Below are 16,138 nucleotides of genomic sequence, written 5' to 3' on the forward strand. Positions count from 1 at the left end.
TACAGGGATTCATCACATCTTGAGAAATATAGGACATGATATGTTTAGAGATTTAGATTCATTTGGAGTATGTATCTCTGTATATATATAACTCAATAAAATAAACGCCAGTGTAATTTTTTAAAACAGTACTAAAATTGAAAATCATTGCTTAATATGATTCAAATTAAACATATTAAATATATTAAACTCAAATGTATGTATGAACTACTAGAATTATCAGAGTATGGTTTTAAAACATTGTTATATATATATATATATATATATATATATATATATATATATATATATATATTGATGAGTGGAGAAAGAAACACCCAACATTATATAGTACTTTTCCGTATATGATTGAGAAGAATTTACTAAATTATATTAATCAAATTCTTTGCATTATGTTTGTTGAGTAATTTAGAGATTCATTACTTAAAATTTTTTATTAGCAATAAGTTAAATTTTGATGCTTATTCATACGGTCTTCACACCTTTCGAAGCTTCAATCAACACATAATGTATTTTTGTTTTTATTGTCAACAACCAAATTATGAATAATCTGCTATTAAATTGAAAACATCAAACTTCAATACAAAATATTTCTAACATTATAAACACTGCACACAACAAAAATCATATCCATTAACATACCAGGCACGACTGAAATTTAATGAAACACTCGATCCAAATATCATGGATAGGCCAATCAAAAAAGCTTGTTCAATGTCAATTCCAATTCCCTTATAATTGATTTTATCTCTTATTTAGATTTTTTGGATTGAAAATTTGTATACCCTCATTTTCTTAATCAACACATAAAAGGCAAATACATTAGTAATACGAATAAAGAGTAGGATGCTTATGCAGATAGAAGTTTGAGGTTTTATCAACCTATTCCAAAGCTTTTTAACTCTAACTAAGTTATTTTTTCTTGCATAAAGAATTACCTTCAATTAAAGGTAGCTGTATAAAAGTACGAATATTTAGTATTGATTTCAAGCCATTTTTTTTCAAGTAACAAGTATTTACAAAATAACATCGTATTATTTCACCAGTTTTAAGACAAAATTAGTTTAATAGATAAAATTTTATTTTAAAAATAATTTGTATCAGGCACAATATTAATTAAAAAGTTAAACAATATAAATTAAATAAATAATAAAAATGATTTCTAATATAATAACAAATTCAAAATATTAATTTATTAAAAAATAAGATGTGAATCACACAAAAAGTGTCCTTACCTAAAACAGAATGTGTAAAAGTTCAAAAAATGAAGATCAAAATTTCATATGCATTTTTGAAGACAATCCCTTCTACTTAGAACATGATTTTAACAGGTTAAATCTTACATTCAACCGTTTCTTGTTTTTAAGAGAAAAAGAAAGAATAGGTTATATATTTAAGATAATAACTTATATTTGTAAATAAAAAACTTAAAAGAATAAGTTACCTTCTACAATATTAAAATTTTGTCAATTATATTTTGGTGACATTTTTCCTTTCCAGCTTCGTACACTCCTCTTATAAAAAAAACTTGTTTTTTGTTTCATAATAATAAAACGAATTATCTTTAAATTACTTTTTAATAATATTATCAAAACACAATTATTTATAATAATAATAATAGTAATATAATTAGTTATTGTATTAGCCTAATTTTTACCTGCAAACATTCTCTCGAAAATTTCACATTTATTACATATCTAACCATTATTATTATATAAAAGTGGTTCCAAAGTTCATCTTATTAAATTGATTTTATGAAATTAAATTAAACCTAAATTTTATTTTCTTTAAGATGTTATTAGATTATATTCTAATTTACTTTAATAAACTTATCATGTCATCCACTTTCAGATTATCTAATCTCATTCTAAGATATTCCGTTCTTAACATGAAAAGGTGTTATAAATCTCATATCAACTAACTATATAACTAAATTATAATATATAAATACAAACTTCACTTTACTGAGATTGAGTTAGAGTTAAATTTTATTTTCTTAAGTCATCTTTTAGCTTTATTAAGTAAAATATTTTTTCTTGTCCAAACAAGAAGTTAGAGTCCCAACTCATCAACTTTCTCAAACAATTTGTATACAATGTCTAAGAAGCTGTTATAATTTATTAATTAGTAAACAAATACTAGTAAGCCTAAGTGATTGCCCATGACCAGACAAAAAATTGAAATGACTATAGTAATAGTAAACAAATACCCGTTAGAATCTTCCTATATATTTTCCCCTGTTAAAATTTCTCATACAAGACTTATTTTCTTGTACATATATCACCATCCCGCCATTCTCAGAGAACATCTCAAACAACCTGAAAATTGAGCACCAAATGTCATTAAATAGACTTTCCTTTAAAACAAAATCCATTGCAGATATCAGTGCAAAATCCTTAAGATGGATGGATAACAGCAACGTTGATAATTGACTGTTACAGTGAAAAATCATCGATAATATGTTTGTAGTGAAGAATTGCATGTTGAATTTCTAATTAAAATGCTTATTCAAAATTAGCCCTCATAAAAAAGAATGAAGACTGGTGAAACAAGGAGTATACAATTATAGAGTACTGCTTAATCAGTACTCTAAAGCAATAGACTAAAACACAAATACAAAATGCAAACATATTAAAAAATTTAATAGATTGCTTACCGTTATAGACCAAACATTGGGGTAGCTGAACTCAATTCCCTGTAGTAGGTCTCTGTTTCAACACCAAATCAGCGGCAGAGTAATAATCAGCTATTAGCCGGTACATATATGATGGGTTATGCCCTCCACTGAGAAGTTCCAAAACCAGAAAATGGAAGAAAAGGAAAAGATTAATACATGTACTTTCTCAATTCAGCAATGAAGTTGAGCTAGTTTTCTTGATTAATTCCAGTTTAACTTACGTGCCAGTAATGAAGAGACTAACAAGGTCTGGTGGCACATAATCAAATGCAGGATTAACAACATGAAGAGAACCAACAGCAGTTGCAGAATCCATCAAATCTGAGAATTCTCCAAAGTCTAGTAGCTCGGATGGGGATCTCAATTCATTCAATAGGAGATGAGGATTGTGAGGATACAGAGGGCACAACTGTCAATAAAATAAATCAATTTTCAATAAAGTCAAATAGTCGGGTGACAAGCAGCAGATCACAATTTAATTCCATATCAGGATGAGGTAACAAGGTCTACGTACTTGCAATTAAGGAAAATGCTTGAGGTAATGTGTATTAGCTAAGATGCACTGATACCATACAGCGATACACTAATTTAAGAATAGGATACGATGGTACATATTTAAAAGTGTATAAAAAGTCTTGAAACATAGCAAAAATATAATTGCAACTATGCAGATCCAAATTAAAACCACATTTCTTAGATACTGTCAAAATAAAAAAGGAATAAATCTTTATTCTCAAATATTACTTCCTATTATTTACATAAAGAAATAACACTACCAATCTCATTACTTTTTTAAAAATAATTCATAAAGAGGACATTTTCCCACTTTGATTTATGAGAGGACAGTTTCTATATTACATATATATACTTGTATGTATCTGGTAGTTTTATCAGATATACATGCTCTAAAAGTGAGGACGCTTCAGCAGCACATATCGGTGAAGTATTAAAAGTATCAAATACGTTAACAAATAAAATTATTTGTGCTTCATAGGTCTAGATACTTGATTGATATATATTGGTAAAGTAACAGAGTATCAGGATTGGATATGGATATATGATGCATATTGAAGTAGTGGTGCATCAAAGTGTATTAGTGATACCATCATGGTGAAGTATCGAAAGTATCAGTATCATATACGCACACAAGTTACAGACACAGTTGATAATTGTAGATAACCATCACAACGGAATAAGTTGACTGATAGAGACAGAGAACGAACTATGTCTACAGCGCTAATATTAGCTATACCATAACATAGATCTATTTCAAAGACTCATTTGTTTATAAATTCCAAAAGTCCATCATTTATCACCTCTCCCTCATTACCATTTTAGTGCATAATAAGTTGTCTAGATAGCCTAAACAAGGACAAAGGTTTAACAGCTATGGAACATTTTAGATTGATCATTCATTGCCAATTAAATATTTCTATGACTATCCTCAATTTCTACATTTCTTTAAATAAAAAAATCAGGTTCAAACTTGTTCACAGTTAAGACTTCATTTTAATTCAAATCAAATTATTACGTTGCCTACAAGTTGGTTGAACTATCAATTATTGTATGGTAATTCATTTTGAAAACCCTGTATAATATCTAAAAACACTGCAGTCATTTTTTAGATTCTTATATTTCAATTTACAAATTTATGTATATTATTATTAGATCAGTAAATGCACAGCACATAACAACTATTTCTAAAATCTCGAGTTTAAAAAAAATATCAAACTCCTTGCCTCCAACAGATTTGGCAGTAACCTATCCACTCTATAACAGAATGGGAAAGAAATAATAGAGACATCAAATGTCAAAAGAATTCTTGCTTCCTATAACATGACATATGTGAGGGTGTTAGAGAGAATGTATTAAAAATTTACCTTATGACTTCCAGCAAGTACAACAAAAGGAACAGCATGCCTACGAGCTGCAAGTGCGACCATATGCAACCCAATTGGGACAATTACTCCACCATTAGACATGACGGCATGAGCACCAACTATAACCTAAATAATTATAAGCTGAAATTAATTTAAAATCTGCCAAGAGCCGTGATTCAAAAATTTACATCAGAATCACCCACCATATTCACTCTGGAAATCATAGCAAAACTTGCAGAATCAGCAATTACTGTGGTCTGTAAGCCTCTAGCAGCCAATTCTTTCGCAAGGAGATGTCCCCGATACCTGATTGCATATGCAAAAAACATTCAGCTGTTTCTGGAAGAACACAAACAAATACTTTCTAATAAACCAGAATCATGCCTTGCAAATGTTAATTAGCCACAACTACAAACCTCGGGGCACCTTCAGCAACAAAAACCTTAAATGATCTCTTTTTCTCCTTTGCAGCACAAAGAAATTCGAACACTGTTTTAGAACTGCCTAGCGTCAATATTACCTCACTGAAAAGTAGCAGTGTGTAAACAAATAAGAAAGAGAATATAAGATTTTACTTTTTCTAAGAAATAAGGAAAATAAGACTATAAAATCAAGACATAATCACATCAATCAACAGAGTAATGTTTGCCTTCGTTACTTAGACAAGATGGATGTAAGAAAATAAATAGTAGAAAATAGAAGAATAAGGTATGGATTCTAGACGTTAGTCATGTCGATCAACCCTTTGTTGGGAAACAGCGGTATTTGTTCCCTCCTCTGTGAACCCCAAAATGGGCATTGTGCGGAAGTGTAGAAATAGAAGTGTATGCGTAAGAAAAATAACACCGGAAATTTTAACGTGGAAAATCCTCTCGGAAAAACCACGGGACCTAGTCCAGAAAAATATTTCCACTATGAAAGTAGGATTACAGTGTTTCTCTCACTCTCTGAGGATCTCTCAATTAATCTCACCCTCTCGGATGGTATACAAAACTCTCTCTATGTCACACACTCACAAAATAGACTCTCTCTATTTTTCTCTCACACAACCGTGGCTTCACTTCTCTCTTTTCTCTGTTAGCTTCTCTCTTCACCGGTTTTGATTCTCGGTGGTTCTTCTCCTTCTCTCTATTCTTGTGTTGCTGCCTAGCTTCTCAAATTTAAGAAGTGAGAAAGCCAAAACAAACAAAATGGTTGTTGAGGTGGTGAGCTGAATTTACGGAAAAGCAAGCAAAGTGGAAGACATTTTGGTGCATTATTTTGCTGATGGGGAACAATGGCTCGTGCATTTCATAGTGGAATGGGTCCCAATTTTTGTTTTATTCCAACAAAACTCTCCCATAAAACAAAAATGGGTCTTCCATCACTTCTTGACTTAATTTGAAGGTACCAAGATACCAGCACCTTGGCAACAGTCTTCAACCTTCTTGGTTGGTATTGACTTAGTCATCATGTCAAACCAATTCAAGTCTGTATGGATTTTCTCTATCCTCAATTTCTTCTCATCCAGCGCTTCTCGTATCCAGTGACACCGCACGTCGATATGCTTCGAGCGTGAATGGAACATGGGGTTCTTGGTTAGATGGATGGTACTTTGATTATCACAGTTCACCACATAATCATCTTGATTATGTCCTAATTCACTTAGGAAATTCTTCATCCATAACATCTCTTTAGAGGCTTCAGTCACCGCAACATACTCTGCTTCAGCAGTAGACAATGTCACATTTTTCTAGCTTTAACTGCCAAGAAACAGCTCCCCCTGCAAAAGTAATCAGATAACCTGATGTTGACTTCCTTGAATCGACATCTCCAGCCATGTCTGAGTCTGAATATCCGATTAGCTTTAGGTCTCTATTGCCAAAACACAAGCTTCTTTTGACAGATCCTCTTAGATACCTTAGTATCCACTTAACAACTTCCCAATGCTCCTTTCCTGGATTCGACAGGTATCTGCTCACAACTCCTACAGCATAGCCAATATCTGGCCTTGTACAAACCATTGCATACATAAGGCTACCCACGGCAGAAGAGTAGGGTACCTTGTTCATTTCTTCCTTTTCTTCTTCATTCTTTGGACATTGAGACTTGCTGAGTTTGAAATGTCCAGCAATTGGAACACGAGCAGATTTGGCATTGTGCATGTTGAACCTTTTGAGAATCTTCTCAATATAATCTTCTTGAGATACCCATAGCATTCTTCTAGAACGATCTCTGGAGATTTTCATTCCAAGTATCTTCTTTACTACACCCAGGTCTTTCATGGCAAAAGACTTGCTCAATGCCTTCTTGAGAGCAGTTATTTTAATTTTGTCCTTCCCTACAATCAACATATCATCAACATACAAGAGAAGTATGATGGACTCACCATTTTCATAATTCTTCACAAACACGCAATGGTCTGCGGAGGTCTTCTTGAAATTATGTTGGATCATGAAGGAATCGAATTTCTTGTACCATTGTCTTGGAGCTTGCTTCAGACCATAGAGGCTTTTCTTAAGACGACACACCAAGTGTTCTTTTCCCGGTTCTTCAAAACCCTCTGGTTGCTTCATGTAAATTTCTTCTTCTAGGTCTCCATGTAAGAATGTTGTCTTGACGTCCAGTTGTTCAATCTCCAGGTCTAGTGTTGCTGCCAGACCGAGAATCGCTCTAATGGATGTCATCTTCACTACTGGTGAGAATATTTCATCAAAGTTTATTCCTTTCTTTTGGTTGCACCCTTTCACGACAATTCGTGCTTTGTACCTTGGGCTTGGGTTGTTCTCTTCATTCTTGAGCTTGAACACCCATTTGTTCTGCAATGCTCTTCTTTCTTTAGGTAATTCTACCAAATCATAAGTCTGATTTTCCTTTAAGGATTGCATCTCCTCTTCCATGGCTTGCAACCATTTGTCTTTGTCTTTCATCTCCATTGCTTCTACAAAGCTTTGAGGTTCGCCTTCATCAGTAAAATTAACATATTCATCTGAAAAATACCTTCTTGACGGTTGCTTCTGCCTTGTTGATCGTCTCAATTGGGGTTCTTGCGGAGCATCCTCAATTGGTTGATCTTCTTCCGTCAGATTAGGTTGATCTGCTTCTTCAGCCATTTCATCAAGTTGTAACTCTAGTTCGGCTTGATGAGTCTCTCCCCCTGAGTTGTTTATCACAATAGGGCTTTGATCTCTTATCACCTTAAATGTTGGTTTCTCCACTTTCTTGATGTCTTGGATTGTCTGATCTTCAAAAAACACCACATCTCTGCTTCGAACAATCTTTTGTTTGCAGGATCCCATAATCTGAAACCAAGGTATACACATTCTTTCGCCTTAGCATCAAGCTTTGCTCTTTCATCTTTCGGAATGTGAACTGATGCCTTACATTCGAAGACTCTCAAGTTGCGATGAGGCCTTTTTACCGGACCATATTTCTTCTGGAATCTTTCCATTTAATGGTCTTGAAGGTGATAAGTTGATTAAATCAGCTGCTGTCACCACTGCCTCCCCCCAGAATGACTTGGGAAGTTTTGCGTGAGACAACATGCTCCTGACCTTCTCGGCAATCGTTTTGTTGAATCGTTCAGCTACACCATTCATCTGAGGTGTCTTGGGAGGTACTTTCTCATGTTTGATCCCATGAGTCTTGCAATAGTGCTCGAACGGACCTCTGTACTCTCCACCATTATCACTTCTCAAGCATTTCAACTTTCTACCAGTTTCACATTCAACTGAGGCATGAAACTCCTTGAAGATTCGTAGAACTTCATCTTTTCTCTTCAATGGATAGACCCACAACTTTCTGGAGTGGTCATCAATGAAGGTAACAAAATATTGAGCACCACCAAGGGACTTTTCAGATGTTGAACAAACATCTGAGTGTACAAGATCCAAAATATGCTCTTTTCTTCCTCCATTTTCAGATCTACGGAAGGACACTCTACGCTGCTTACCTGCTAGGCAGTCTTCACATAATATTCAAGTGGTTGTCCTTTTATACTCTGGAGATGATCTTTCGCAAGGATCTCTAATCCTTTCTCGCTCATGTGGCCTAGTCTTTTGTGCCACAACTCCTTACTTTCTTCTTGAGCAACATTTGTCTCTCCTTTGCATATCTTTCCTTGCATGACATACAAAGAGCCTTCCTTTTTGCCACGAGCAACAATCATGCTTCCTCGGCTAAGTTTCCATTTTTCATCTCCAAACTGGTTGTTCATTCCAGCATCATCTAATTTGCCAACTGAGATAAGGTTTAGACACATCTCTGGTACATGTCTTACCTCCTTCAGCACAAGTTTGTTTCCATTTTCTGTCGTCAAAGTCACTTCTCCTATGCCACAATTTTGCTTATGACATGATTTCCCATCTTTACTGTTCCAAAGTCTCCTTTTTTGATAGGATGAGAAGAATCCCTCATGAGGAGTAACATGGAAAGATGCTCCGGTATCTACTATCCAAGTGCAGTCATCAAAAGCAATATTTAGATAGTTTACCTCAGTGATAAGGAACACATTCTCATCATTTGATACCACCGCCGTTGTGGTCTTTTCTTCCAGCTTCTTTTTGGGATCTACCACATCAGGGTGTACAGTTCCATTCTTCTGATCTCTCTTCAGGAATCTACATTCTGGCTTCTTGTGTCCATCTTTTCCACAATAAAAGCATGTCAAACCTTTGGAACGAGACTTGAATCTTCCTCGTGACTTTTCACGTTTTCCTTTGCTTCTTTGTTCACTCCTTCCTCTATTCTCAACAACATTGGCTTCTGAGTAACTACTTGATCCCCTTTCTTTCCTTCTGGATTCTTCATTCAGTAAACTGTCGGTGATGTTATCCAGACTGAGCTTTCCATCTGGTGTTGAGTTACTGAGAGTGACCACCAATGTGTCCCAACTCTCCGGTAGAGAACTAAGGAGTAAAAGAGCTTGTAACTCGTCATCAATCTTCATATCCGCCTTCATTACTTGGTTCACAATACCTTTGAAGGTGTTGAGGTGCTCGATCATATTCTGTTCGTCAGTGTACTCCAACTTTACGAGTCGTCTGACAAGGTGAGCTTTATTTCTGGGAGTCTTCTTTTGAATCATAGATTCAAGCTTTGTCCATAACTCATACGCATTGGTATAAGTCGATACATGCTCAAACAAGCTTTTGTCGATGTATTTCCGAATCATAGCCACTATTTTACGATTCAGAATCTCCCAGTCTTTTTCGGTCTTTCCTTCCGGAATTTCCGGATTTGTGATCGGCTCATACAAATCCTTGCAGTATAGATGATCTTCCATCATCGGCTTCCAGTAGGAATAATTATCCGCAGTTAGCTTGAACATGTCTCCTTCCATCTTGAGTTTCACAGGATTCTGACTTTTTCGAACCGGTAGCTCTGATACCACTGTTGGGAAACAGTGGTATTTGTTCCCTCCTCTGTGAACCCCAAAATGGGCACTGTGCGGAAGCGTAGAAATAGAAGTGTATGCGTAAGAAAAATAACACCGGAAATTTTAACGTGGAAAATCCTCTCGGAAAAACCACGGGACCTAGTCCAGAAAAATATCTCCACTATGAAAGTATGATTACAGTGTTTCGCTCACTCTCTGAGGATCTCTCAATTAATCTCACTCTCTCGGATGGTATACAAAACTCTCTCTATGTCACACACTCACAAAATAGACTCTCTATTTTTCTCTCACACAACCGTGGCTTCACTTCTCTCTTTTCTCTGTTAGCTTCTCTCTTCACCGGTTTTGATTCTCGGTGGTTCTTCTCCTTCTCTCTATTCTTGTGATGCTGCCTAGCTTCTCAAATTTAAGAAGTGAGAAAGCCAAAACAAACAAAATGGTTGTTGAGGTGGTGAGCTGAATTTACAGAAAAGCAAGCAAAGTGGAAGACATTTTGGTGCATTATTTTGTTGATGGGGAACAATGGCTCCTGCATTTCATAGTGGAATGGGTCCCAATATTTGTTTTATTCCAACACCCTTGGCCACACAAAATAAAATAATTAAATCATCATTTTATTTATTCTATTACATCCAAGACCAATAATGCAGTCCCCAAGGAAAGGTAAAATAAAGTACAAACAGACTACAAGGGAAGTTTTAACTATACAGTAGCTTGCCAAACTCTACCATTTAATACTTAATTAAACCAAAAATAATTGGAAACTTCCATTGTGTCAGTCCTTGCCATTGTCAATCCAATAACAATCAACGTAAAAAGAACTCAAAAACAAAGTGTTAGGAACCAAGAATTGAAAAGAGAACAAAAAGAAAGGTTTTTTATTGATTAGACTGAAAATAACAAAAATAGGAGAGCATTCTCTCCTTCAAGAGTTTCCCTTTCACAAAGAGCTAAAGCTCAATCTACAAAATTCACCTCCTTCTCCTCTTCTCTCCTTCTTTCATATTTATATCTAACTAACACTTCAAGTAACTGACTCTAACTATCTTAACTAATTTCTCTTCTCCATGTGTCCTAACCGTACACTCTTCCAAAAATCAACCTTGTCCTCAAGGTTGGAACTTGGAAGCTTGATACAATGGCTCATCTTCATCAACATGTTATCTACCCTCCTGATAGCATTGTAATATTTTCATATCATAGGAAGGGAACACACTGGCTACTGCCTGCAAATTTAGTCTGAAGGCTTGGGTGGTGTCGAAGATGAGAGTGATTTTTGTATAACATACTCTGAACCCACCAAGTTGGAATTCCAAAATTCCAATGTTATTGATGTTCCAATCATTATCAAATTTAAGTTCAACAATGAATTCTTATTCGTATTACGTAAATCTGATTTTGGGAGAAAATGTTGCTTGGCTGCATCTCCACCTTCAACTCTCTTATTGGTTAACTATGTAACTGGGTTATCAAGAAAATGACCTTCACAGCACATAATCTTCACTCTCTTTATTGGTGCATCCCCTTCTTCCTCCATCATAATCTTTAGTCTAGTACAAATCTCACTTCTCTTTTGGTTTTTTCTTCACTACAAAAGGGTGTGATTCTTCATTGCTAACCGTTCTCCCACATCTAGAGCAATTTCCATAACTCTAATCAAGTCCTTTGGATCTTGTTGTGGAATCTGATTTTGAATGTTAGATTGCAGCCCTGCAATTGATATTATGGTGTTTGATTTGCTTGTGACACCAACCTTGAGGAGTCATTCCCTTCAAATATGACCAACGCCACTCTTTTAATGTAGATATCTTTCTTCCTTCTTCTCTTCATCATTAACCAAGTACTCTCCTCCTTCAAAGAGTTTCTTGATTTCTTGTAACCGTTCTTTGATCTCTTTCTTTCCTTTTTTGATATCTTGAAGAAGTTCCTCAATCTCCCTCATGTTCCTATAGGGTATCTTTAATACTAGACAAATCTGTGTTCATCTCCACAATCACTCTTCCTTGCTTGCTGGCCTATCTTTCCAAAGAACACACTTTACTTTCCATAATTCCCCCTTCTCCATATACAACAAGTTGGACCAATTTGTTAGGAACCAAGAATTGAAAAGAGAAAGAAAAGAAAGGTTTTTTATTGAATAACTGAAAAGAACAAAAATAAGAGAGCACTTTGTCCTTCAAGGGTTTCCCCTTCACAAAGAGCTAAAACTCAATCTACAAAAATTCACCTCCTTCTCCTCTCCTTCTTTCCTAGTTATATCTAACTAACACCTCAAGTAACTCATTCTAACTATCTTAACTAATTTCTATTCTCCATGTGTCCTAATAGAAAAGCATCAAGCATTGAATATATGCATTGGCTTCTTACATCACCACAACAGTTAGTTTGCGATTTAAGAATTTAACCCATCTTGAAATAGTTGTAATGTTATTAATCACTATATGACATGGTAACAATTCTCAGCTCACAAGACAAGCTTTCAGTTAACCAAAGAGAATTCTTGGGTGCTGGAACCCTTTACCAATGCGTATTTATGACCAGTGATAAGAAGACCAACTGTCTTATCATTGATGATAAAAGAAAAGATTACGTCTTGGAAAAATAGATTGACATGTAAATATGTTTTTCCTCTTAAGTTTTGAATCTCAGATCAATCTGCTTTTTGGGATCTTATAATGGCATGTTCTGAAACAAGCACTTTAAAGTAGCAAGAGATAAACATGTCTGTGAGTAGTTTCGGATGAAACGAACTTTTGATGAATATGCTCTACTGCTTGTTCTGCTATTTGTTCATGGCAAGAGGTTATGTCTTGAATAAGTTCATTGACTGCTTCAATGACATCATGCTTCAACTTCCGACCTCTTGTACCCTTTTCAACAGCTGTAATAACAGAAAACCAAAAGATAAACGTAGTTGAATACCAAAACAACAATTTCTTCATGAAATGCCACACAGCAACTAGGACCCAATATTTTACAATAATCAATGGGATCAATCAACCAAAAACTTATCAAGTAATATCAATGAAGTGTTCAAATATTTTTATAAAAATAAGAAAAACAATTACATATTGCATTTTAGCATTAACTTTATCGGTGATAATTATCTAAAAGAATACCTCTTTTGTGTATTAGCATAATATTTTTGCATGAGAAAAGTTGAAATGAAAAAGTAACTTTTCTATTGCATTTAAGCTTGAATTTCTGCATTTGAAATATCAACATTTTTCATCAAAAGGCAGAAAGAATACATCACGAACAAGATCGAAAAGTTATAACAAAACTCAAGTTTCACGTCATCCTCACATCTACTTTTCCCATCAGAGTCACCCGTCGAGGAAGGAGTTGGTGGAACGGCAGCTGAATCGGTCACATCCTCTAGAAGAGTTTGTAATGAGGGTGGACGCAAGGTGCTTCTTGCAGCAGCTGCAACAGCAGCAGCAGATAACGCAGGATAATCATCTCGCTCGACATCATCTTCATCATCACTTCCAGAACCAGCCAAAGCATCTGTAACAAGGGAAAGATCCTCCTCCCTTATAATGTGAAGAACCCGCCTCACGATATTTCCCACAGATAACTCTGCAATCCCATATATAACATGTTACAATATGCAAACAATTAATGTTTCCCAATTCCAAATGACTGAAGGATCCTTTAACCAGAACTGCTTAACCAGGAAATCAGGAAGCACAAAAAATCAGAATACACATTCTTTGACTGTCATAAAAACATTAAACGCAGCACACACAAAATGTGTTTGGGGTACCCAGGGTACCAGCCAAGAACCAGAGACTAGTCCCCCTAATGGTACATATCCGTTTAAGGTGTTTATCTCTCTCAATAAATGTTTTTCCGTATACATGAACTTCAAGACCAAACCCTTACCCACATGCTAAAAAAATACCAATTCAAACTACCAGATACCATAAAAAGTATATCTCTGTCATAAAATAAAAAAAGTATGAAAACTTGATATATATACCAATAGGATTAGCATCAATAATCTTCTCCCCCACAGCCCTTACTGCATTAATCAGAGATGTGGCCTGGTTTGTGTGTGGCACCCGCTGATGCGAAATCACTGACCGGAGCAACTCTGCTGTCTGCTTCGCTGTGGCCTGAGACCCTTCAATTTTACTGCCATCACAACAACAAAATCAATAACTAGAAATTACAAAAACAACAATTTAACACCGAATCAAACACACATACAGAGAAAGAAAAAACAAAATCAAATCCTAAACCTCAAAAGTAACACCCTCATCCCAATTACACCATTCATCGAACTCAAACATCACCAGAGAAGAAAAACTCACCGCTTCTTGAGCAGATTCACAAATCCATTAACAAGGGCTTGAACGTCTGGCATTTTCCTGAAAAAAAAAACACAATAAAAAGTATAGTATATATTATAATAACAATAAAGAGAAACGGAAAATTGAAAATATAGTAAAATGGTGACCTAATTAAAGAAGAGTTAGAGTACCAAAATATGAAGTTAGTAATACGGAGTTCAAAATTGGAGATGCAATTGGAGAGTGTTAGTATTTGGGTTTGAGTTTTATTCCCAGTTCCGTGTGCTTTATATAGTTGGGTTTGTGGAATCCGATAATCCAGTTTTGAATCCGAGATACCCGCCACCGTTGTTACTGTAAAATGCTTAGAAATTGTATCTGTTGCTTGTAATATTAAGGTTTCATGTTCTGCTTTTGAATATGCAAAAGAAAATTGTCTTGGAATATAATACATTATAATAACATGTGGGATACTTTATAATATTTACTACTCATAAACTATAATAGTTAAGAATGTTTGGATCAAAGTATAGTTACTGAAAAAGAACAAAAAAAAAGTATATGAAATGATGCAGAGAAAATTCAAAACATTGTGAAGAAATAATTTAATAATGATTATAAATTAGCCCTGGTTAGGCAGGATATATTTGTTTTAAGTAATTATTTCGATTTTATGTAACTTCTTCCATCAATATAATGTAATGTTAGTATTTAAAGGTTAGCAAAAACAAATGGGAGAAAAAGAGTTTTAACATGCATGGTGAGATAATTGTGGAACATTGTAAGAGAGAAATAATAGTTATAATTATAGAACTAAAACATAATATATAAAATATATATTTTATTTGTATTTTTTTATATAACTAATGAAAACACATAGTATATTCACCTTTAATAATATAAAATTATTATTATAAAAATTATTATTAAATTATAAATTTATTTTTACAAAAAGATAATAAATAATTTTGATAATTTTATTATAAATAATTCTTTTATTGTTGGTATGTAAAACCTTATAAAATGGTATCTTAAAAGTGGTCGTGGTTTAAAAATAGTAAAACTTGACTATTTTAAAATTAAAAAGTTTTAATATAAATAAGTTTTGTTGTGAAGGAATTTCATTATTTTAAAACATATTATCTCTATAAACTACTTTTCTAGATTTATTTGACTTCTTTCTAAGAGATTTCATCATTGTTATCAGAGACCACCTAAGTCATCATTGAGACGAGATCTTCCAGTTTATCCGATTAGTTTATGCAAAATAGTAAGTTAGTTTCTACTTTTTTCTTTGGTCTGATTCATTTCCCGTACATGCAAGCCAACTGTATTTTTCATGTGTTGTCCAAGTCTTCTATAAGACTCTTTGTTAATCAGTGGTCCTAACCGCATACTATGATCATTATTTTGTGATTTGTAAGTGTAGATAGTTTTGTGATCGATGAGGTCAATTTAAGTTCTATAAAGTTTTTGAGCTTTTAAAAGGTAAGAGAAACTAATTACCTTAATTTTAACTAATAGACAACTTTTAATTATTAATTGTATTTTTGTATGATAGTTGATTTGTGTAATTGAGATGATTGATGAAATATGACCTGTTGAGTTAGGTTAGGCGGGTTGAATTGTCTTTGGTGATTATATACTGAATAGGAGATATGTTGTATATTTGAGATGTCATTTAAGGTGATTTAAGTAATTGAATTATATATAATATGATGTTTGGTTGTTTTAAGCATCTGTAGTTAGTGTTAAACTGGTTTTGCAAGACTAGAATCTACAGAACTTTGTTTTGCAGAATTATGCAAACTTGTTTGGTTGAAGTCAAAGTCTAAGAGTTCACTGACTTAATAGTCGTTGGGTGAGAATATACTCATTGTGCGACTTTTGAAAGGATTTAAATTAG

General features: G+C 34.1%; 1 protein-coding gene across 2 annotated transcripts; it reads right to left on the reverse strand.

The window, feature by feature from the left end:
- Window positions 1-2,052: 2,052 nt before the first annotated feature.
- On the reverse strand, window positions 2,053-14,626 carry LOC148201346 (uncharacterized). Of its 2 annotated transcripts, none has more exons than XM_088109757.1 (11): window positions 14,424-14,626; window positions 14,254-14,310; window positions 13,920-14,074; window positions 13,241-13,516; window positions 12,686-12,815; window positions 4,974-5,081; window positions 4,761-4,863; window positions 4,558-4,683; window positions 2,899-3,086; window positions 2,657-2,784; window positions 2,053-2,318 (listed from the first exon to the last, which is right to left on the reverse strand). In XM_088109757.1, exons 2-10 carry the CDS (start codon window positions 14,304-14,306, stop codon window positions 2,688-2,690), a joined length of 1,236 nt encoding a protein of 411 aa, XP_087965883.1. In that variant the 5' UTR covers window positions 14,307-14,310; window positions 14,424-14,626; the 3' UTR covers window positions 2,053-2,318; window positions 2,657-2,687. The 2 variants fall into 2 exon arrangements, with proteins under 2 accessions (XP_087965883.1, XP_087965884.1); XM_088109758.1 differs by having other exon boundaries at window positions 14,400-14,626.
- Window positions 14,627-16,138: the final 1,512 nt, after the last annotated feature.

The sequence above is a fragment of the Vigna umbellata genome, chromosome 3, assembly GCF_029865625.1.
Source record: "Vigna umbellata cultivar VRB3 chromosome 3, Vumbellata_1.0, whole genome shotgun sequence".
Classification (NCBI taxonomy): Eukaryota; Viridiplantae; Streptophyta; class Magnoliopsida; order Fabales; family Fabaceae; genus Vigna; species Vigna umbellata.